General features: G+C 40.4%; 1 protein-coding gene across 1 annotated transcript in view; it reads right to left on the bottom strand.

Annotated features, from left to right (window-relative positions):
- Positions 1-25417, bottom strand: part of TAF4B (TATA-box binding protein associated factor 4b) — a 57471-nt gene that overhangs the window by 19476 nt on the left and 12578 nt on the right. Inside the window, exons 7-12 of the mRNA XM_075024301.1 lie at positions 21203-21338; positions 20559-20664; positions 14867-15036; positions 11876-12006; positions 6055-6180; positions 4944-5000 (exon numbers count right to left, since the gene is read on the bottom strand). Of these exons, the coding sequence (XP_074880402.1) occupies positions 4944-5000; positions 6055-6180; positions 11876-12006; positions 14867-15036; positions 20559-20664; positions 21203-21338 (726 nt within the window). The remainder of the gene's footprint in view (positions 1-4943; positions 5001-6054; positions 6181-11875; positions 12007-14866; positions 15037-20558; positions 20665-21202; positions 21339-25417) is intronic.

The following is a 25417-nucleotide window of genomic DNA, read 5'->3' as shown; positions in this document are numbered from 1 at the left end:
AGGACTTACCTTCCACCTGCAAGTTTCTCCATCTCATCATGCAGTCCACCCAACACTTGTTCTTGGCACGGAACTCTCTGGTTCTCCATTATCATCTTTTCGTCATACTTTTAGCCCTAAAATTCCCTTTTATTAGCAAGTTTCTAATTCAAGGTCATGCTTTCAGCTTGTTACATGTCCATTATAGTCTCTCAGAGAAACTTAGAAAAGGCTATTTGAAAATCCCAAACCAGGCTTAATGGAGTTTTGGGGGGACTTTTGTTTTTCACTGGATAAAGATAGTTGCTACAATCTTCCAGCCAGCTGGTTTTAGGGTATCCGACACACTCAGCTGCTCTTTTCTTATGCTCCTTCAATACATCAATATGAATGCCACATAAACAGGGACTTGGTTCACTTTTTAGTTTGCTCAATAATCTAACACTTCACAGCATTTCCATCCCTAACTTTCTGCAAGACTTGTAACACAGAATCTCTGATGATAACCCTTTGTTATTTGTAGGGCTACACTGCAGGATAACAAAACTTATGTCTGCTCAATAATCATGCTTTTTTTTTCCAAAACATGCAGTAGCAGGTAAGAAACACTACAGAACAATAAAGATAATATAAATCAGATAATTAAGCAGAAGCTCTCAGGATGTCACTGAAGGCTCATAAAAAGCCAATTGATCGCGATGAGATCTTATTTTGCTCACAGCATCGTTTGCTTTTTGAGAGGTTATGGTTAACTAGGGAGTTTCCTTTTCCCCTGCCACAAGAGTGGTCTTAAAGAATTTGAACCATTGGGTTCAGAAGACTAAATACAGAAGCAGCCCAAGAGGTGTGGGGGAAAAAGGAAACAGCTTGAAAATATAAGTTGGAGACAGCAGGGAGAGCAGCAAAGAATCAGGTTACAGTTAGTTGTTATCTGAGAATGTGAGAGGAAATAAGGGAAAGAGTTAAGATGGACACACGTCATAGAAAAAAAAAAGAGGATTTTTGAAAAAAGATAATACAGAACAACTGAATTTCTGTCATTACTGTATAACTCCCAGAAACTCACTGGAATCATGCAAACTTTTTGTTCTATGTTTTTGATAGGGTTTGGTTTGTGTCTACAAAAAACCCTAGGGTTTGCTGTTTTCCTCCCAGTCAGTTGATACTAAAGGTATTTCTCAGCATCTCACCTATTGACGTCCTGTGACATCTATGTCAAAATCTTAACAGTTAAATGCGCAAGTACATCAAGCAAGCAGGAACAAGGGACCTGTGCAGTCGTAAGTGAACAAAGCTGCTGGAAGAGCAAGGAATGGGGCAGGCAAGTCTGCTGCCCATCAGGTGCTTGCTCCACATGCTCCTTCCCCTAGTTTAAAATGTGGTTGCTCACCTTCATCTACTGATAGATGCTGCAAGGTAAGAGCAGAGACGAAGGTAGCTACTACGGAATAAGCAAAGATGCTATCAGTACGACACCTGTTCACCTGCTCAACCCCAAGCAGCAATCTTGCACATGTACAATCTGAAAGGTTTGCCCAGCCTCAGCCTTATGCTTCCTGAAGCCATATTATAAGCATGCTCGCTTTTGAAGAGGAAAGACAGAAGTACAAAAGATCAGGGTTTATATTTAAATTTACAGTATATACTGTTTAATACTGACATTTTTTACAGGTCTTCTGGGATGCACTGTTCATAAGGCATACTTGCACATTTGACAGTATCCTACACCTACTCAATTTAAGTAAGCTCATTTCAGAAAAGGGATGAAGCCAGAGTTAAACTATAAATACAGCTACAAGAATTGCATCAGCTGAACATTTTCTTCATAACTGGAAGTATAGTTGAAAGTAGAACAGGAAATAGCAGAAAGCACCTAAAAAAAGTTATGGTTTAAAAGTGCAAGCATTGGAGACAATGCAAGGACTGTATCCCCTCAGCTTGAAGTGGCAGATAAGGCTGAATGAAAAGTGGGGGTAATTCACCCAGACTTTGGGAACGCTGTTGCACAAAGAGCTGGCCCATGAGGTGAGCAAACACAAAATTCTTGAGTGCACAAAGGAGCAGCTCGGGGCAAGCCTTGCAGCTGTCTTGGAAGGAATGCGCACTTTCCATAGGTATTAAAATCTGCTGAAACAGGTGAAAGGGGGAAGTAAATAAAGATTTAATTCATAGTGAGCTACATAGAATAAGAATATAGGAAAGTAAATGACTTAGCACAGGGGAAGTTTGAGGCAATAGGTCATGCAAAAAGGGATGAAAAGGTCACAGCAATTATGTATAGCCTTTTGGATAAAAGCATCTACTGCTGAGTCTCTGGATGTACTTCCAGCAATGTTAAGATGTTGCCTCCAGCTGCTGGATGACAGCACATCCTGGATTTATGAGAATTCATTGTTAGGATGTACACTCTGCATTTTGGGAAACATTGCTTTAGAACTTGCTCCAGTGCCATTACCCAACACCCTCTCCCTTCTCCCAGGGGTCACCATCAACACATAAAAGTCAGCTTTGAGGAAGGAAGGCCCATATTCATTCTTAAAGTGGATCAGATCAGGCTTTCCAGTGGATACTCAACCAGAGTGGCCTGGAAAGGATCCGATTCCAGCTGGCAGAGGTATCAAAATTCCCAAGTGTGGTTCCTTAGGAGCATACTACACTCACAAAATGACAAGACAGACAGACAATGGTGACCCTTTTCAGGCTTTCATCCCAGTATACACAGTGCCTCTGCGTTACCACTTTCAGCCTTGGGATATTTGTTGATTTTTGTTTTGCTCTTATTCCAGCTCTACTCATGTTTGTATTTTTTTAATGCAAATGTGTGCTGACCATTTATCTCCAAACTGTCAATAAAGTGCCAAAACTGACCAGGGCTGCATTTGGGCTCATTTCTACTCAAGCTTGAGATGGTCTCACAGATCCCCGGCACAGAAGGTGGGTTTCCCATGTGGCATGTGAAGCCTGGAGAAGTTCTGGCTGCCTCATTTTCTGGAGAACAAAGCAGCAGAACAGAGGGCAAGGCAATACCAACAGAGAGATACGCGTTGTCCCAAGAAGCACATCTGCCTCTTCTTTTGGTGAAGCAGTTGGAGACCATCACTATGGGAGCAGCACAGCACGGAGAAATAAGCAGGACAAGTGTGATGAAGGCTGTTAGACTGGCACAACATAAGATGCACTGAAGGATGTGAACTCAAGCACTTAACAGAACATTAAGTACTAAACTCAGACACCTTCTCCACTCTGTTGGCTCCTTTTTTGTACATCAATATTCCACTTTTTAACAGAGATCTCATTAACAATACCAACTAATCTAAAAAGTAACCCAAAACACACACATATAACTTCTTTCTGTTCTAAATATCCAAATCACGTAATATTTTTCAAGATCCTACACATTATTGTTCAGAGGAAAAGAGAAAAGAAGTTGGATAAACTAATTGCTTTGCAGTGTTTTATTAAAATAAAGAACCTCTAGAAACAACCAGATGATGCAGAGGTAAAGCCACCTACAAAACAAGACAAATTAGCATCACCCACTGACTGTTGATCCTGGTGGCACTAGAGGCAAACTGGGAAGGGCTTTAGGGCAACTTTGTACTCACAGACTGTAAGCATGAAGAAAGAGTGATAAGCAGAAAGAAAGAATTAAAAGACAGATACTAAAGCAAGTTCCTTCTCTCTCTCCTCTTCTTTTACAAATTTCTTCTACTATGGTGCAAATCCAGAGCATTGATTCTAATACTATTTTACTGGATTTCCATTTGTTTTGCCTGGGCTCCTACATTAATCCAAACAATAAGGGCCTTTAAAGCATTCATAAATAACCTGCTGCTGCTGCTGGCACCTAGGAGCCAAGTGCAGCAATGTTAAGCAACAACAAATTTCATAGTTCAAGAGGCACAGTTAAGGAAAAAGGTTGCTCAGAAAATCACTCTCATTTAGCACAAAGATCCTTAAAAATTGCATGAAATCAGTCAAGTAACTATAGAAACCAATTTCTTCAGCTCTGTATCACACGTCTCACACCTCAATTGTCTTTATTATCATCCGCTGTCAGATCCTTAATCAGAAATGTGAACAGGCTTGATGATTTATTCAGCAGGGAAAAGAATCTGTAGGTCAAGTGAAAAATTTCACACACACATACACACGCACACACATCTTCAACCTTAGGTACTTTCATTTCATTCTGTTCCCAGTAGCTCTGGGGGCAACTCCAGTGAGATCCAATATTAAGGCTCAATTAAAATAAGCTCCAATTAGTGGAGCTTTTTTCTCTCAGGCTAGAAAAGTCAGGAAATGGATATTGGGAAATGTAAAAAGTCAGCTACTGAGAGGAGGCTGCAGACATAAATGAACTTATTTGTTGATTTCTACAGTTGCTATGCAGAGGCCTCTGGGAGTAAAAGCTTAACCAGTCTAAGCTATAAACTAAAACCCCTGCAGCTAAACATGAACTGTGTGAAACAAGGGCTCCATTCCAGAACAGAAAACTGCTGGGCCCAGAAAATTAAAAGCCAGAGGCGTTTTCCATTTAAAACTAAATCCCAGTACCGCCTCCCAGCCAAAGAATTATAAGCAGTATCAGATTTACAAAACGAACAATTACCCTGGAAAAATGTAGCCTATTGTACAGTCCCAGATGCTAAATCTCAAAGTTTCTTTTTTTTTTTTTTTTTTTCTAATCCCACATTATATTCCTACCAAGTGTACTGCTGCAGTTTACAAAGGACCATTTCTAGACAGGACAGAAACTACGAAAATAAAATGTTAAAAAAGAGAGCTCATAATTCATTGACCTCATTTGAAGCGCTGCCCTTGCCTGTGGCAGTTCCTGTCCTTCCCCAAGGCCTCTGCAAATGGTATGCAGCAGCAAAATAAACCCTGACCTAATTGCCAGGACAGGGCTGCCAACCTTCTCTCAACACACAAAGGCATGCATGGTAACTGGAAAGTCCTACCTCTTTCGCTTTCTGCTTTAACCGCAGTTGCTCTGGATCTTCTTTATTGGAACGGCTCTACCAAAGGAAGAAGAAAAAGATTGAATAGAAATTACTGGCATCCAAACACCATCATATCCGTTAAATATTTAATAAATGACAATTTTCTCTGATGATTGAAAGATTTAGCCCCAGGGGTGAATGCCTCAATCCAGACTGGCTTCCCTCCCCCTCCACACACATACGTGCACCCCCCTCCTCATCTGGGCCGGCTGCCTCTGCTCTAGCCTGAAGCAAGATTAAGCTGAAAATGATGCTAACACTGTCAGTCAGGTCCAGTCTAGGCATGATGTTGTTCATGTCAGCAGCAGACACTTAAAAAGGACAGGAACTATAAGAAAGAAAGGGAGTCATACTCATGCAAGTACAACACAATTCTTTCAACTCTAGATTAGGCTTCCACCCAAGGGGCTCCAGAATTCAGCTTGAAACAAAACCAAAAAAAACCCCAACAAACAGAAGATTATCAAGTTACACCTGATGGAGCAACATCTACTGATCTTTATTTTTTCTTGCTCCTGTTCTTGAGGGGAGGGAAGGCAGAAGAAGGGTACTTATTCTGTACTGGCAGTGGCTCCCATCAGGGGTTTGCAGATGCTAGGGTACCACCTCCAAGACTAGCCCTCTGATCTGACTACAGAAAACAAATACATCTGGCAGGCCAGTGGATCTCACCAGGCTCCAGCCTGAACAAGCATAGTGAACCCGTATTTTCAAGCAGTGCCATACACAGATATGAAGAAAGACATACCAATTTCAGAGCCAGAAATAGAGCCAGGAAAGACGTTCACAGCTATGTGAATACATTTTTTTTTCATTTTGACCAGTAGGAATAATCTCAAAAGAAGAGTTCACCCCACCACACATTTGAAAGAAGAACTGTGATTCTTTTAAAGAATGTAAAAGGCCAAAATCCTTTTCTGTATAGCCTAAGCTATCCTAAACATTACGGATTTCCAGTTACAGGATTAATGGTTACTAAACTTAAAGCAGAAATAGGAGAAACCTGAAGATGTTCACCAGTCTAAAGGATACCACTACTTCCTTGGAGAACAAGAAGTGAAGTTCTTACCTTGGCTGCTCGAAGCAACATTTCACGTTCCTCTTCATCCTTTCTCTGCTTTTCTAGGTGATCAAGCTTTTCAAGAAATCTCAGCTGTGCTCTGGTGTCACTAGATACGATATACCTATCACTCCCCTGGAAAGAGAAGTTTGTTACAGACAACCAGACTTTTATACACACCACTAGACCTAACAAACCCAATGGGAACAACCTGAAAAGAAGAACATCATTTTTTCAAAGCTGAAAAGTATAGGCTGTTTTGAAAATACTTCAGATGGGAGGTAGTCATTTACACATCTCCTTTCCACTGAAGCATGTTTCCTGGCATCTGTGACTAGTAAGAGGTTATTGAACAAGTGACACTAACAACATCTAGTCTTTATTGACTATAACAACAATAAAGTCTTTAAGTCTAAAGGCTGAAACTTTGTTTTAAACAGCAACTTCATATCCAGTAAACAGACATACAAGACTGTCTTCTGGACTGGTTAAGAGTTAAAAAAGAAGAATTGTAAAGCAACAGAACATCATAACCTTTCCCCTTTAAAGAGAAAGGGTGAAGAAAAAATAAAATTTGACATTTTAAGTTTCTAGTGTTCAGTGTTCTAGTTTCATCCATTTGATCCAGAACTTGAAATAAGCCTCACCTGGTATTTCCAAAAAGAGCTTTTATGGAGTGGAGGGGCGGTTTAGAACTAGTTATAATGAATCTTGGAGGTGTGGAAGGTGACATAAGTTATATATGGTTTATTATAGCTTTAGGAATACTTATTTTTGCCTCAGTGGATGCTCTCAAGTCATAGAACAGTTTATGTTGAAAGGTGACCTGTGGAAGTCATCTGGTCCAGCCCCCTGTGCAAAGCCGGGCCAGTGAATACTAATGAATACTTCCAAAAATAACTGGACACGCATGCATTGAAACAAGGCTATGGTCCTTTCGGACTAAAACCCAACAATCAGTAATTTATTTTTCAGACTGTTTTTGCCCTCACTGGAAAGCCTGAGTTTAGTTTTACTTCAGATAGGAGAGAAGACAGGGAAAGGAAAGATCTAAAATGTGGTCAACAGGCAATGAAAAGCTAGTTTTTACTATTCTGCTCTTCCAAAGACAGGCTATTTAAGGCATGTGTTGGCCAGAGGGCATTAGGCAAAACAAGGCTGCGAGCCCATTGCAGATGAGGAATGTCTGTGCCACTTGCTTATACCACTCTTTAATGCATGTCCTAGACTCGTCTTCTTTCTGTGTTACCTTGTGAACTTGCCTTTTCCTGAGAAATTTATCCTTGGGCTTTTACCAGCCAAACACATTATATACTTTCAGCAACCCTTCTTTCTACCCTACCCCAACCTCATACTTTAATGAAGCAACCTTGACACACAACTATTCTGGAATAAGCACAGTATATTTTACAGCTGTATTTTAGGCAAGGGTATATTTTAAGTATACGGACTATCAGTGACTTCAGTTGCTAAATTTTTAGTTTTCAAACACACTATACTCAAGATTTCTTCCCATACCCAGTCATATCCTTTTCAGAGCTGGAAGGAAAGTAAAAGTCTTCTTGTGGGGCACTGTTGTCTCCCAATCTGAATTCTCACAACCCAGCCAGAACATGAAATCAATCCCTCTTCCTGTATTAAGTTTGGTCCTTTTCAGTGAGCTACCACATTGTCACGTACCACCAATTGTGGCTCAGACCACACCATGTGTTGCAACCAAGGACAATTTCTTTCCCAAGCAGAGTCTGTGGCTCTGCAAAAAAGTCCAACAAACCTTTCGTCTCTCTTCCATTACTGCTTGAGATTTTTTTTATGGCTCCCCACAAAATATACACTACTTTCAGTCAGTCTCAGTCCATTAGTACAATTTGTTTTGAAGCAGCAGTTTATAATAATCCAACACCATGCCACAATCCTTTTAAAGGGACAAAGAAGAAAACCGTATTACCAGAAGATTATTTTTTCCAAAGTTTAGAAATGTTTTGCTTTGGAATGCCCAAAGTCAGAATCAGATACTTAGATTTTTAAAGCCAAATCCAAGACCCTATGCCAATTAGGAATGCAAGCCTCTCAACCAGAAGCCCCCCAATACACTACCATGAGCTTATATGGAATAAGAAATGGGTGGATCCATAATAGTATTTCAGCTCATCAACAACTGTTTTAAGATGCCTTATTTCAGGAATTTTTGGAAGACTAATACCTGCAGTTACATTTTGTCCTGCTCAATAAACTTGTCTTCTGTGATCATTCACCACTGAATTGCTTAGACAGAAAACATCATACTGTATACCTGTTAATAACTTCTGGACATTACTGTTATGATGAAGCAAGTTGGATCCAGTGTTTGTCATGTAACAGTTTAACTTACTCACACAAGGCCAAAACCTGTCCCCTGCTACAACAGTGCAGTCCCAACAAAACTAAAGTTACAAGTGTAATCGAGGCCAGAATTTAAGTTACTGATAGATAAAGCACGTAACCACAATACAGAGCAATGGTTAGATATGGATGTGCCAAAGCTGAACTTGTGTATCTGACAGTTAAAAAGTCATTCTTACTTTAACTGAGCTAAATTTAATCTGGAGTTCACCAAAAGCAAAAGGAAGTTTTTCTGCTATCCTGAAAAAAACTATTGCTTTCACACAACAATAGCACATTAGCACACCTATACAATCTTGTTATAAACTCATCCCCCATACTTTTTTTTTCTTCAAGAGAAATGCATACACTCAAGACTTCTCCACCGATGTGTTCTTAAAGCACAGCCAATTCCTACCAAAATTTTTATGTTAGGTTTACACATATTTGAAACACACAGCATTGAAGTAAAGCATTCCCAGGTATATCTTTAATGAGACGAGAGCTGGCAACAAATTCAAGAACAGCGATAATGCCTTGTCTGTGATTTGCAACTTCCTTCCTAGATTGTCGCCTACCTGTAAATGAACCTGAAACCTGACTAAGACACTTGTGGTTTAGCACCAGGAACGTATTTTATGTCCAGGGGCAGAAAGGAAAAACCCACACACAGGGAAGCTGCGCCTCACTTCAGTCCACCAGGGAAGAAGTTGGAAGAATCCCACAAAGACCAGTTCTCCCACAGAACCTGAACAGTTTAAGTCATGCTGAACAGCCTTGCTGAGGACGGCAGTTGCAGAGGCTCAGCTACTATGTGGGAACCTATTAAGCTTTGGCTTTTCATAGTCAACTCCTAAATCAAGTTAATAACAGAAAGGCTTCTGATAAGTTAGTTCTGCACTCTGCAGCTTGATGGTGGCATGGGATGGGGAGGAAGAGGCTGGCTATTTTCACATCTAGGAGTGCTCATTCCTTCACTACATTTAGAGCTTAACCCTTAAACCAATGCAGCGGCCACACCATATTGCCCTACAGATAGTGCAGTTTAGGGTTGCAGTGTTTTACTGCTACTGCACATGGGGAAGCTGTTTTCATGGAGCAATGTTTATAGCACAGCACCGTACCATGCCTCTCGAAGCCATGTGCCATGGCTCCAAACACAGGAGAGTGGCAGTCAGATCATGCTGTGCTGAATCCACCCGCATCAAAAACATTTTTTAATCGTTGTACTGTTTAGTTGTCATTATTCATTCTGGTCTTGGGTATCATATTATGTCACATGCATACTCTTATACCTCTGCAGTTCTCCGGATTATAGGAGGGAAGCAGCCAAGGAACTAAACCAGCTAGCTAATTGCCTTTATGATCCTACCAAGGCTCTATAAAGGCACTGCCACAAGAGTTGCAGCACAGAGAGCAGCTTACAACAATCTGAAAAGCTATTCCTACTTCAGATAGAGACCACCATGATAGTCTTATCCTAATTAAGTTAGGAGCTTCCAATTATATACCTTTTTTTTTCTTTCTTTCTTTCTTAAATTTAGCAAAAAAGGGGCAAAAGTTGGCAAGTCTACATGGTGGCATGGTATGAAGCTTTTACCTTGCCAACTCTCTCTCTGCAGGGCTACCATCAGATGCAAGCTGCTAGGCATGAGCTGAGCAAAGTGGGAAGAAGAGTTTCCTGAGCACAATCCCATGAATTATTGGCTTTTCACACCAACTTCTACCCTAACAATAGTTACCTTGGTTTCACCACACCTATCCCTATTACTGTCCCATCTTTTTGTAATTAAGATAGGCCAATACAAAGACTTACAGGGCAACTACCCAATTCTCTTGGAGAGTTTCTGGATAATTCTCTGAAATACATAGAGCCCACATTGCACACTGGTACCTATCAATAGCCTAGAGGGAAAAGAGGATGGGGCAAGCTCTGGGGCAGATGGAATACAGGACTGTGTAAATACATAACAGGGCTCCAAAACCCTGTAGTGTTCTGTTCTTGAACTCAGATTTCTAAAAGCCTGTTAGCATCTCTCACCATAATATTACTCACAAACGCAATCCTGTAGGACACTCCTCTGTAGTGTAATACCATCTTCCTAAAGAAAGAGGGTACCTGTGCCTTCAGGATTATTATGCCCATTACTTTTTTGTTTGTTTGTTTTGTTTTTGAGAAAAGAGGAAAAGAAATCAAGCTTATTGTAGTCTTACAATCTTATCTTTGCTTCTGGCAATTCAATCAGACAAAAACCTATCAGTTTTTCTATTGCTTTAGTTCAATGAGAAAGAAACCAGCCCCATCAAGCCCACTGTCCAAAAACATTCCCTTGTGTTCTTAGCGTCTGCAAGACACTTAAGATCTACTGGTTACTCAGGACTTCAGCTTTCACCTCACTTTTGCTCACAAGCAATATTGGATCTCCCACTTTGGAGAGACAACACAGAACATGTGTAGATTTCTAAAGACTTCTCATAAAAAACTCTACTTTTTCTGTATTGATTTTTTTTCTACTGCATCCTCTTCTGGCAAGGAACAGCATACTCCAACTGCTCCAGACATCACTATAAATACTTGGAAGTTTCCAAATAGTTCCTGCTCTTTACTATTGCTTCTCCAGTGCTTAAAAGCCTATAAAAAGTGTTCAGTACAAAAATAACTCCTATCCCATCAGTCAGTTGGTCTTGTTAAATTTCATTAAGTATAAAGGTCCTGTAAAAAAACCCAAACAAACAAACAAGAACTTAAGAGTTGACAGATACATCTGCTTCTAACTTCCAATTTTTTTCTAAAACAGCTTTGGACTGAAAATGTAAGGACTTATATCTTATTATTTAATGACAAAAAAAGAAGTCTCAAAGCTTCCCATTTGTACTGTACAAGCATCTTAAGGGATACTGGCTCACTGGAACCCAATACACTTTATACTGAATGAAGCTAATACAAGAGGGAGGGGAGGGAATCTTAACTAGCACTGGCAGAAAAAACGTTCCAGAACCTTTAAGATCAAAGGGGTCTCTGCCTTCACATGGAGCACTTCTAAAAATAAAATACTCAATTCAGTTTCCCAAGGCTTTTTACTAAGCTAGTACTTCAGTTCCACCAACAGTAAATGCATAAAGCAAACACAAGCCCCTAAATCAACCCAACCACCAAGAGCATTCAAAAATAGCTTTACATTTACCATGCAAGACGGCTTTTGTAGAAGAGCCACCACTTCTGTGGAAGAGAAGAAATGCATGCATTTATTTACTCTTATGCTGGGTTTTAAGAGCACCTATCCAACAAGTCGAATGGAAAATGTAAGGAATAGTTAGAGGCTATAAACAGTTAAAACAAACCCACCCTTTGGTAGATACTGAAAATGCATGTATTGCATATGATGTGCCTATACTTGGAAGAGGTGTACCTGCAAGGCTGCAAAGCAGGAAAACTTAAGTGCAAAACTTGCTTAATGATTTCCTTTACCTTGTGGGTTGATACTCTGTGCTGAGCAATTACAGTTAGTTTTTCTAGAAGCCCTCGTAATCTCTCCTGTGTAGCGTGGGAGATCAAGTTCACAACATCAGAGTTAAGTTCCATAATGTCATGCCTTTTACCTGTGGAAGCAGAGAAAATCCATTACGTGTTTTAGTAGTAGCTGATAATTGAAATAATTAGCACAGCAGGTATTCTGTTCCCCCTGGAAGTCATACCCATTATGAATAAAGGTTTGGAGATTATGATTTTCCTGGTAAAGTCACAACTTCAAAGATCTTAGACATTACATTAATAAAACTTAGCCTGGAGCTTCAGAAAATATAGACATTGTTTCACTTAGCCTCCAGAACCGCTCTCCTTGCAAGGTCATTTATAGGACAAAGTTAATAAGAACACAAATCAAGCTTCATGTTCGGGGAGGGGGAGAAGCGGTAGCTGTAAAAATTAGTGCCATATTCTGTTAATTCCAGTAATTAAAAAAAATAGAGAATTACATTTTGCCCTGCTTGACACCATACTTGTTAACAACTCATGACATTTATTCGATGAGCAAGGATAGCTTTTGCAGCGCACTCCAGGCGCACGGGACCCTCTCACCTGCCTCGGCTGCCCGGCACGGGGCGGACAGACCCAGCCATCCCACGGCAGCAGCTCGGACACCACAGATCAAGTCCAGCCGGAGTCATCGTGCCACCACCTTCAACCTTTTCTCTCGGGCTGCCTCTCTGCGTTTCAGCAGCTGCGACCGAGGCTGCCGACAGCTCTGGGCAGAGCTGTCCCAGCCCCGTGCCCAGAGCTGGGCATCACCTCCGCAACCTTCCTGCGGCTGCAGGCTGCCGACAGAGAAGCCTTCCCGTGGTTGACACCATCGATCGCTCGACGCAACTCCGTCTAGACACCTGGATGTCAGCAACTTTTCCCTGGTAGGCATGGCAGGCAGCGGTTTCACTCGCTTCATATGCCGTACCCATCAGAAGCGCTCTTCCTTGCCCCTCACTGCATTTACAGCAGCTGTAATACTTTATGGTGCAATATAGAGCACGCCTTCAAAACCCATTTCAGTATTTATTGCCAAGTGTAGTGTTAAGAATGGATAAACAGTACACTGTAAAAAACCTAATCACCTATTTCATTTGCCTTTGCTACTCTAACTGAAAATGAATAACAATCTCACAAGACAGGCAGAATCTACAAAGTTTTCCCAGATACGATCAAAGCGTTCCCACTATTTGATCTCGGACAGTAAGCATTGACCTGTACATTAGCTGAGTGCAAACTCATTTTGCTCAAGCACCTTTCAACACTTCCTCAGTAGTATTCCCATCAGAATACTGAAACATCAACTTAAAGACAAAACAAAATGCCCCCAAACCTCAAGACCTCCCTCCACACACACACACACACACACTTCCTAAACCAAAGTCGGCTCAGTTCAAGAGAGGAAGCATTCATTTTCTGAATTGCTGTACTCCCTGACAGTATTCCTTTCCTTGCAATCAAAGCACTTTTCATTTGTGACATTAATAATAATAAACTTTATTATAAGAATAAAATATAAGTTTTTAATAAATAATTAAATAATGATTGAATAAATATTTAAATAAAATAATTATTATTGTTGTTATGATGATGATTGATGGAGCAGCTACCATGCCAGCCATGAAACAGCCAGGCTTGTATTTTCCATCTTTCAATGAACTGTCTTCACACTCCAAACCAGACAATTATCTAAAAGTACTTTCTGTTTATGTTTTTGTAGCAGTCTTTATCTTTCCTTATATCTACTTTCCATGGATGACTGGTTAATCCTCTACTGAATTTTGAGAAAAGCTTCTAGACACCAGTTTCAGCGTATACTTTCCCTTTTCAACTAGTAGCACAGCACTTACTTCACTCAGCTATGCCCCATACAGCTCAGATGGCACATCTGGCTAACCAGTGTGGGATGTAGCAGATAGCATTTGCAGGTTACATGCATGTCACAGGCTAGCTGCTTAGTTTAGGCTAGGAACAAGTTGCATGCAGAAAGACTTTGCAATCATGTAGTTAAACCACTGTGACAGAATTATGACTGCATGTAGGAACTGCAAGCTCTCCTGAACGCTCAGCTGTAAAACTCACTGTTCCAGTATGGCAAGCTACCAGGCAGACAGCAGGAGCAAGGAGTTGAGCAACATTCACCCAGCTTGCTGTAGACAGCAGTGGTACCAGTCAGTGTGGTGCTACACAAATGCATGCTCCCTGCTCTGACGGAATACAACATTGCTAAGCAACAGTTATTATTTTGCTCAGAAACTAACAGCTGAGATGATACATACACTAAAACTTCCTGTTACAGTTGAGTCTCAGCCATTCAACATACGTTCCACAGTATTATTCATAGATACAAACAGCTTTAACATCTCTTTCACATAAAATTAATGAAAGATTTTTCCATAGCAGGACTCATAAACAAAGGTCTGCCCCATGCATATTGGCAGTTTGAAACTTATTCCTAATCACATGGGCGGGATCTGTAATGTTTGTCAATAGAGTACATATATCTGAACAGGCTGAGGAATGCAAAAGCTGTTAGGAAAGTCAGCGTAATGCATCAAGTTAGGAGCTGCAGAAATAGAAAAGCACGCTTAAGTGTTTGATTTGACACTAGCATCTATATGGTTGTTATGTGTTCCATTAAGAGTAATATAGTCAATCCATTCTCACGTGTAAAAGTAGCACCAATTTCTTTTTTCTGGTTGTGCTTCAGACTACTTCCATGTAAATAACTTAGACAAAAAAAAAAAAAAAAAAATCAAAAACCTTAGTTGTTTCCTAGAAGAGGAAGTAAAAACTCAGTATAGTTTGGTAGAAACACATGAATTGAGATGGCAGATCTTTATAGTTCCAGCTCCTTCTTCAAAGATTGGAGGCTGGCTGATGAAACAGGCAAGGAAATATTACATTCCTATATCTCTGTTACATATGCTTTGTTCTCACCTATGTTCAAGATCATCTTCTGAAGCGCTCCTGAGGAGAGAAAAGGTTCATCTGCACAAGAACGGATCACTGTACCAATAAGCTCAGAGTTTGTTGCCAAAATGCACGTGTTCTCCTCGTTAAGACTGACTCCAGCCATTGAAGTCACATCATTTATGTCATCTTCATCTCTAGTAAAGAGAAAACCAACATTTTATACTTCGTTCAGAATGCATACAAAGAAAAAGCCTCTCAACTATCAACAAACAGCCACAGTCCCGTATCTTGGAGGCTACCCCTATACAATAGATGTTTAGTGTGGGCGTGGACATGGGCAGACAGCTCCTAAAAGCTTTCACATTTCAGTCAAGTGCCTCTCAAACGTTAGCTTGACTAACACCTCAGTTGCTAGGCATGCAAATCCTTTACATGAAACTGAAATCCTGAGCAAGCTCGGAAACCAAGGACTGAGGTAAACCTGGATTAAAAGTCCCTAAAAGCCCCCCACCCTGCACCACTGCTCTTAAAGCCTGAAATTTGTTCTAAAACTCCAATTCACCAGGTAGAACCAAGCGTTGAATAAAGCTGAATGCTGACTCATTGAACTTATAAACAGGCCCATTTTCTGAGATGCGTATCCTACAAACTGAAGCTTACAGCACAAGCATATTAGCACAAACCTGATCTTCACTTTTATTTTAGTGAGTTCCCTTAAAAAATACGATACAAACTCTCCTTGTCAGTAGTATACAGAACCAGCCAGACCTTGCCCTTTGAATCAGTCCTACCATACAGTACTTATGTATGTAGCGGGGAGGATGCTATGCTTCTGAGGAACAGAGGCAGAACTCTAGTTTTAACATCCCTCTGTTAGCTGGATTCTGCTGTAGCAGCTTTGGTCTACATGTTCAAAATAAAAACTGAAGTCTGGTGTACCTAGGGCTAACATAACTAAGACTAGCTATAATCATGGCAGAGCTCATGTTAAGCAAATAGGCTGTGTGCCTCAGCTTTGAAAAAAGAAAGATAATTTTGTTAAAATACTGAATAAATTTTATATGGGAAAGGTTTTTTGCAAGACTTTAGCAATGAAAATACGCAAGTTATTTTCAATTAAGTTTAGATCATCAAAAGAAAGCCTTTTCTGCTTCACAAAGTGACAAAGGCCCTAATGGTGGCTTCAAGTGTTAAGAACCAGAATGCAAGTCAGAACTATTAATACAGACAGGTAGAAGCACTCAGTCTGAAGGTCTTTGGATCTGGAAAACAAAAGAAAACAAAAATCCCCAAACCAGACACACACCCCTCCTGAAAAGTATTTACAGGGAAGGTTTGATGAAGTAAATCTTCAGAAAATACTCTGTGACCTAAATAACTCTTGAACAAGGGGTTTGTCAAAAACTTGCCATTGTTAGGTGAAATGGGATCTCTTGGAGGCTGTCTTCTGACTGGCAACAGGTAAAAGCTGAAGTTACTAGAATGTGGGTTGGGTTTGAGCAATACTCAAAAAACACAAGAAAGAGTTAGGATTTTTTCTTAAACTATAGATGCATTTTCTCCTTTGGGCTTCAATAGGTTTCTATGGTGCAAGTCTTCTCCCACAGACTTCTAGAGAGAAGCTAGGCTAGGAAAGGAGTCCAGCCTTCCCCTACTCCTCCTGCCATTTGTTTGTGAGCCCTCATGGCTAGGAGTTTCTACATGATTTGTTCAGGGAAAAGGAGACCCAACAGATTGTCAAACCAGCTTCATTCATTAGGTCTAACTAGACATAGCTTCCTGGCTAGGCTTGTGCCCCAAATCCATCGTGCTAAGAAAAGTGTTAAAACCCTGGGATTGTCAGAATGGTTAAGTGATCACAGGATTCAAAGCTTAAGTCACTGCTGCCAGAACAGCTTCCCTCCTCCTACCCCTTCACAACCAGCCACGGAGCAGTTCCAAGTGTATACTCATGCTTTATCAGCCTAACAGAGACCCTGATCTTTCAGGAAGAGTGTAAATGAAGCTTCACTGCATGCTAATTGAGTGCTAACTCATCTTCACAAGTACACTCCAGTTTCCTCTTCTTAATGACCCCTACAGGGAAGCTAGTGGCAGAGACAAGAATCCCACCTCAAGTGCAGTGACTGTCATGGTTCTGCTGATAAAGGAGATCACAAAATCAGCACAGCTAGCACCAAGAGCATAGATCACAAGCTATCAGATCTGCAGATGCTGGAACCTGACATCATCCCAACAGAGCTGTTTACAGAATCCAAGTAAGGACGCTTCCACCTCAGGTACATAGCACGTGGTTTCAGCAAATCATTTTAGCTTTTAATCGCGCCGCACTCTCCAAATACTCAAGTAAGGAGGAGGTAAACTTCTATACTATACATCTATCCACCTTTCTACGTACACAAGTTTCAGTTCTCTAAACCCAGCTTTTTCAGGCTATCTTCTTTAATATTTCCATGCATGCAGTCTCTCTTGTGAGTACACACATACAAGAGCTTATATGCAAGCAGACATCTCTGCCTGTGCTATTTTTAAGGACCAATTCTAACTTTTTCACTGTGGGACATAAGTTTGCATTAAGTCACCGAGTCACTATCCTTGATGAAAGATTAATTTGCACCTATGAAAACACTGCTGCACTTATATTTTACTTAACCCAAAGAAATTAGCATTAAGTTTCCTCAGAAGTAGTGCTCACTAAAGATTAACACAAGTTTCAGAAGCTGCGTTAAGTTTGTACTTTCTACTATTCTTTTTTCCTTGCTGTTCAAACAAATCCCAATCATTTTAAGCAAAGTATCATGTACTTCCAGGAGGCTATTCTCATTCTACTAAGGTGATAGATTTAAAATATTCCAGAGTATACATGCAGACGTTTCTGTTGCACACTGACTTGCTTTCATTTTCAGCAATCCCACCGTAATGCCCCTCTTCTACACCACTCCCTTTAATGCTTTTTGCATTTGATCATGTCACACCCAGAAATCAACAAGAAAAACTCTCCCAGCTGTTATAAGTCTCCAGTAATTTAATCTTATCAGGACAAGGGGGAAAACAGAACACAGAATTCTTTCTGAGCATTACCCTGCATGAAGCCAGGTTCGCTATTTATACTGAATATTCTACTGGAAAAAAAGCCCAAGCAATGCAGATGCACTTCACAGCTATGAATGTGCCTATAATGGCTGAAAAGTGAGTCTGTGGCACCCTCTGGTGTTTGACCAACGCACATGTCACCGTCTGAATCCATCTTTACTGCATTTTATATAAGTCAAAGGGAAAACTAGAAAGGCACGCGTAACCCAAACCTCCATGCTTCATCATGGACAACTACATGGGACAGAACAATTCCAACAGAGTGAGAACCAGCAATGCCCCCCCGCCCCCCATCAGGCCGGAGGAGCAGCTGCCCAGATGTTCTCCACTCTGCTGTTTCACTCCTGTTTGTCTGCTAGTTGAGATTGCTAGTACCTTCCAGACAAAATGCACAAGTCAGACTTGTATGTGCTTTGATGAACTCTATTAAACAGAATAGATGCAAAACAAATATCTGAAGATGCAAATATGACTTATTTTTTCCAGAGTGCCCTAGCATATACTTTACAGAAGTATGTAGAGAAGCTTATAAAAATCTTGATGCTTTTAAAACTGACTTCTCTTTACAATACATGCCATGGGGAAATCAAGTGGGCTAGTGATGCCCATGTTGAGCTGAAATAATTTCTAGAAGTTTTTTTTTAAAGGGGGGGGGGGAGGGAATCACCATTTTTTCTACTGTTCATCTCAGGCAACCTAAACCAGCCCATTAAAGAGCAGACAAGGTCAAATTGCAGTTTATTAAGTACAGCTTAGTGAGTATTACGTTCTTGAATCCTACCCTAACCTAGTCGACACAATGGCAGAGAGAGTCAGGCTCAATGACATACTGCAAGGAGAATACGTAGCTTGAAGTGTCACATATATAATCACATCAGTTACAAGACATGCTCTCTGCCCATAATGAATCCCATCACAAAACCTGAAAGGGGACCACGGTGCTTCTCTCTGTCTCACACATGATCAGCAGGTGATGGATCACAGGTCACAAAGAATAGCTGTGCTGGGAATACTGAAAGTCAGGACAGAAGAGAGCAAACCACTTCACGGCTTACTGGGGAACATCTACTGCCCAGGCCAGATTAACACTACGTGGTGCTAGACATGCTCAGAGAACACAGATACTTGACTGAGGGAAGCCAGAAGTTCAGGTACATGCTGCCCACGTTCAGGTATATCAGGATTCTCATACGTAGATTTTGAAATTGGAAAGTTTAGTTATAGCATTGCAAAGAAGCACCAGGAGTGTATCCAAAGACAAATTCTTCAGAAACAAGAGACTTACTGGAAAAATTTGAGCTAGAGATTTCAAATCTGAATTCTCATGGACTTAAGCTACTCTGAAAATCATAATCCAAAGGCAAGAAGAGAAATCCATCTCAGACCACAGTGTAGAAGCAGAGTTTTTCCTGTGCTAAGAATTTAACGATTCAGGGAAGGAACTTCAAGAATTCAAACTTTTTCATGTAACACAGTTGATACACTCCAATTGGAAGATGACAGAAAAAAAATAATTGTTTCTATTTTTTTTTGTAGGAGTTCATTTGTTTGTTGGGTTTTTTTAAATAAAATTATGTTATTTATGAAGTGATTTTCTTCCCAAACATCACTACCCAAAATTACATCCCAAATTATATTCTGAAGTATATTTCATAAGAGCTTGAGACAGCTGAACAGAGCTATTGCTTTAACATCAGCTTTTCATTTCAACTTCTGGCTACCAGTGTTTTAAGTGTTCATTGTATACTGTATGTTACTGTAAGCAACAACAGGTCTCTGTCTGTATCAGTGCACACAAAGCTGTAGCTTTCAAGAGATGAGAAGTCAACTGGTCAACAAGACAAATGTGTCATATCTGCTTATATCCCTGCAAGAGCAACTTCAAGCTTGCCTTAAACTCATAAGACCAGTAATGCTTATGGCAGCCTGTACCTCTGCTCCAACATTACATTTCAGAGCTACAAAAATAATTTCTGCTTTCAAAAAGTTAACGTTACCAGAACTAAAAGCTGTAAGCACTCTTATAATTTAAAGGCCTAGAGAATATGCCAGAAGTCATAATTAAGAGGTGTAGTCAAAGACTTTCACCTCTACATACAGGAACAAGCTTGTCAGAAGAGCTAATAAAAAATTTCAAAATACAGCACAGAGCCTTAGACAGGTTACCAGCCAGTCCAACAAACAGTTCAATGCTATCCAGCCATCTGTAAAAAACAGAGGTTATATCTGCTTTAACCCTATGGAGAGCTTTTAGTACAAGGTAACTTTGCTTTAAATTAGTTAATAGTACTCACAGGATGGAGAGATCAATATGCCTCCTCTACAAGTGAAAAACTGATACTTACTGAGGCACACTGTTTATATCATTACACTCTTGTAATAGTGATGAAAATCCAACTTCATCAGGAAAGTTTTCTTTCATTAAGAATAATTAACATCTGCTACGAGGTCAAAATTTTTTAGGTTCCCCCTTGCCAATTAGTATTATAAAGTGAAAAACACCTATCATAAACAACTTTCTAAAGAAAGTTGCTTTCATTTGGGCTCCGTTCCCACCTCTGTGCTTGCTGTCTGTTCCTTTTGCTCCTTCCTATAGTAAACTTCTGATATTCTTTATTTTTACCTGAAGGATGTTGCTCCATTCTCTTTTATTTTAGCTTTCTGAACAGGAGATGCTTGAAGCGACAAAATTTTATTTCCTGGCAGGGTAATTTGTTTCAGAATGGAACCTAAAACAAAACAAAGAACATGCCATAGTAGAAAGCAAAATGCTAAGACAAATGTTTAACCAGTTCATACTTCTAGCAAAGGCTACTGCAGACTCAATAGCAACTAACTAGGTCCATTGGAAAACCAGACACTCTGGAGTCTTACACTCTACATGTTCTGTATGACCAAAAACCCTACACGCTCTCAGCAAACATCCTCCTCTGTGCTGAGCAGTGAAAGGTTTTAGTGAAAACTGGCTGACTGAGACAAACTCATCTTATGTGTCAACCTGGATCTGTTGAAGGAAAAAGCAAAGTCTCATGAAACGACTCTCAAAAGCGCCACGGTTTAAAAGAAGTTCACTGCAAGGAGCTCACTCGCAGTATTTCAGCAAGTAAAAATTGTTTGATTGACATACTTTTAACAGATGCCAGAAGAAGACTGGTTGCTTCCAATAGACAACCACCTTCTTACATTCCTAAAATTTACCAACAGCCTGCACTTATTTCTGTACCTCAGCAGTCCTCTCCCTTCTCCATTAGAGAGGTTCCACTTTACCTGCAGGAAACTGGTTAGTTTGAACAAGTGTATTCAGCGGCATCCTTTCCCCAGCAGATGTCTGTAGGGTCAGTGTTGAAGGTTGCGGGAGTGTGGATACTTGCTTTACAATGGTTCCTGATGGTTGTTGGACCACCTGGAAGTGGAATATCCAATATCAAGAGCAAGAAGAGTTAAACATACAGAGAAGTAAATAGTATCAACGTGTTCATTTAGCCAGAAGTGCCGCTGGGCATGCATGTGTGTCTAGCTTTCACTTCAAAGGAAACAGCATGCTCAGAAAAACCTCACTTTTTTTTTTTTGTTGTTGTTTTTGGGGTTTTTTTTTAACTTCATGACAAGAAATCTTAACAACTGGTGGTGAGCTTTAAGCTCCAGCTCATTCAGTGAGCTCTAACAGACACTTCACCCCTACTCTCTATAACCATATTAGACGAGTTTCACTGAGTCTTATACGATCCATTACACTAAGAGGCTTTCCTCTCCGTAAGTCTTGCTTAAGAGACTAACAATTGAGTATTGAGTCTGCTTGCCAGTAAGTTCAAAAGAGTAGGTATCACGTACACCTAGTTAAAGAGAGAACACCAAAACAGCCAGAAGTCTTGCATGAAATCCTTTTCCTGTCAAGAATTAAAGAGTATACACTATAAAGTTACTAATGAATTTTTGGAGATGCAATATCGACTGTAAATTGAGATGCTGTGTTTCAAAATGTTAAGCAAAAGTACACTGCACACATCGGTTAGCAGGAACATGAAGTACTAACTAGCAACACCTATAGTGAGTAGAGCCTCTACACAAAGACATCAGTACACTGCTGAAGGGTAAAAAGGAAGGGGATTGATAGTTTTGTTTAAAGAGGCTCTTGAAAGAAACAAAACCAGACAGCAGGATGTCATCACAACACAGACCTACAGGCACAGCCCATAAATACTAATTCTTCCTCTTCAAGGGCAGCTATTAAAATGCAAGAAAGTAATAAAATTGCAGCATCCCTAAAAGCCTCATTTCTAAGCCTCCTAGCTAGCAGAATGTGGTCTGCAGCTTTTGATACATCCTTTGGAAAAGTTCTTGATTACAAGTAGTAGAAAGATGTGCTTTTACCAAAGCATAAAATTATCAACATCTTCAGATTAAATCTAGTTTTTTAGCAGCAAAAACCTAATACAAAGGAATTTTCAGGGTCAAGAAACCACTTTTTCTCCTCTACATCTTTTATTCTAACTACAGAAAGTCTAAAGAGTGCTTGTACAGCAACACTGTACAGGTTTAATTAAAGAATTGACATTTATTATACTTCAGAAATTAGGCTGTCTCCTTCTGTCATCTAGCTTCAGATTTATCAGTAAACATCATCAGCATAAGCACCACACATTCACAAAAAGAGGTATTCTGTGTATCAAATAGTCAAGATACACCCCACCCATCTCCCATATTCATAGCATCATGGTTTGGCACAGCAGCAGTAACGTAGAATAACTGAGCTGAAGGTGGTGTCTGAAAACCAGTTCTTGAGAAGAAACCTAAGACCCATAAGAGAAAAGAACCACACGAGTAGAGGGACAGACTGTGGACAGAGTCAAGGCTCACACATGCAGCACTTCCTCATGAAGTAGTACAGACACTAACATTTACTTCTGTGTGCTTTTACCAAAGTGCAGTTCAATCTTTCTGGAAGATCCAGCTTCCATACACTGGAAGTTGCAAATAACGTTAACAGCATCATTTGTGTGTTCAGATAATCACTGAGCCACCAACCAGCCTGGACAAACTACTCACAGGCTCCACACCAGCACCCACACAGACACACACCTAGAGATCCTTCCTACCACCCGTGAGAATGATCTTCAGCATGCAAAACACAGCACAGGAGGAAGTGCAAGAATTCAAGATTAAGGTATGGCAGACAAAAGAACAGAGATAGGCAATGTTAAATCAATAGTTTAGATGGAGACTGGGAAATAAGTCAAGTAACCGAGGAGACTAGATCAATGAGAAACAGAAAGGATGTGTTGGCAGTAAAGCTGATTTTCTGTTTGCCATTCCAGCTGCTAGACTAACAAAAGCTGGAAGTCCTTGGGACTTGCAACAGGAAAGGGCAATAATCCTAGAAATTTCAGCAAGGATCTAATGCCAGAAAGTAGTATTACAAAAATAGGTAATATCTGTGAGAAAGAGTTACTGTCTCTTTTCTTCAGTTTAGCAGCCAGAAGTAATGAAGAAAAAGGACTGTTCCTTTGTGCCCCGTTAAGTAGGTTGACAGAGACATCAGAATAAAAAGCACCAACACTCTCAAGTAAAAAAAAAAAAATGCAATGCAACATCCAGCTGACAGCATAGACAGCTGCCTGAGAGAGACTTTGATTAGCCTTATTTGAACTTATTTTACATTCATAAAGCAAAGTTCAGAGATCAGCAGAGACATGTTGAGATACCATCACACACTACAAGCAGTATTGCTTTACGAAGGAAGCCTCACCAGCTGAATGCGAAAGCATACATCCAGGACAAAAAACTCTTGAAAAATAATGGAGAAGACTCTGTTCAAGAAAGCTTAGCTCTGAGGGGACTTGACACTAACAACTCACTAAGAACAAGTAGTTGGAACAGCACAAGCACTTCACTACTTGCTTCAACCATTAGCAATGTCCAGGGAGCGTGTCTCACTGGTAATTGCAGGGACTACACCATTAAACTGCTGCTCTTTATGCTTAACATGAAGTTGTAGTCTCACAGCAGCTTTCTCACCATTGGACGCCAGCAGCTAGTAATGTAAATTCTCATTTATTGTGCTTTAACAAGAGATAAAGCAATACTACAGCAACACAAGCTTTATTTCCAAGATGAAACTTCTTTGTAAGCCAATGCCCTTAAATGAGGCTGTGCTAAGAAAGTCACCAGGAGGGAACCCTTCCAAACGTACAACTCTCACAGCACAGGCATGCGATCGATCAATCCCAACAGCATCCCAGAAGAACAGGTCCCTCAGTGTGCAGCATACAAACCCAGACTTCCAATAATCATGCTACAGAAACAAAAGTTACATGTTGCATCACTCTGGTCACAATGTTGATATTAAAATACTGCAGTGCTGCATTCTTAAGCACCACCACCATTACAACGGAGCTGGCGCATGAAAGTTCGCTTTACATTCCTCAAGCACAAGAGACCTAAATTAGAAATGGGCATGCAGAGGGAGTGTGTGGCATCAGACAACCCTGCGAGCTGGAAGGGAAAGAAATTGCTGGCAGCATTGTACGGACAGATTTGCACAGCTGGCGTGTGCTTCCTTTCAGCTGGCAGCAGGACCCTTCTGTTCAGGGAGAGGAGATCCAGATTTGTTTTCTTGTGGGAGGAAACAGACCCTCTGTCCTTTCAAGGAAAGGCATCAGGGAAGCCCTAAAAGATGCAACCGCTTCTACTAACTCGCTCTTTGTGCTAATAGGTTGTCTGAACAAATACAAGCTCCTGATATGGCTAAGCTGCAAAGTGGTCATCTCAGCCCTTTGACTATATCCCAGACCAAAATTAAACAGGTATTTTGAAGAGCAAGCATTTTAGTCTCTGTGCCTGTGATCTACCCAAACGAGGATAAAAACATGTTTTGTATGAAATTCAATGTTTGCAGGCACAATGAAGAACCGCAATTGCAATAGGCTGCCACACTGCAGTAGCAGAGGAGGCAGAAGTAATTTCTTGAGTTCCCCAATATCATATTCAAGAAGTGTTTTGACTCCCCAGTGTAGAGTTAGGCTTCCTCGTCTATTTGTACAGATGGTCAACCTTTCCCCTGGATTACATGACTTGCTGTGTAGCCAACAAACTGCTCTCCAGCCTTTGTACAACCTAAGAAGCCCTCATTTTCTTCTGGCTGGAATTTCAAATTTAGTCCTCAAAGACAGTAAGGGTACCAACTCCTTTTCCAATTTGGCTTTAGCTACTACTATCGAAGACTGTCAGTGCATATGCTTGATAACTGTTTGGGGGTTTGGTCGGTTGGTTGGTTTGGGGGAGGGGTTGTTTTTTAAAACAAACCCACTCATAAAAAGGATCCCCCATCCCGTCCATATAGTTGAGTGCTTTGTTCTTTTTAAGCAAGTCTGGAAAGGTGAGAATCTAGTAGCATGAGGTCTTTATTTAGAATGCAGGATTCTTGTTATTACATCCACCTTATGCATTTGAAAGGAAGAAAATTTAAAAAGCAAAACATTTTAG

This window comes from Buteo buteo, chromosome 3, assembly GCF_964188355.1.
Source record: "Buteo buteo chromosome 3, bButBut1.hap1.1, whole genome shotgun sequence".
Classification (NCBI taxonomy): Eukaryota; Metazoa; Chordata; class Aves; order Accipitriformes; family Accipitridae; genus Buteo; species Buteo buteo.
This window is presented reverse-complemented; position numbering and strand designations above follow the sequence as displayed.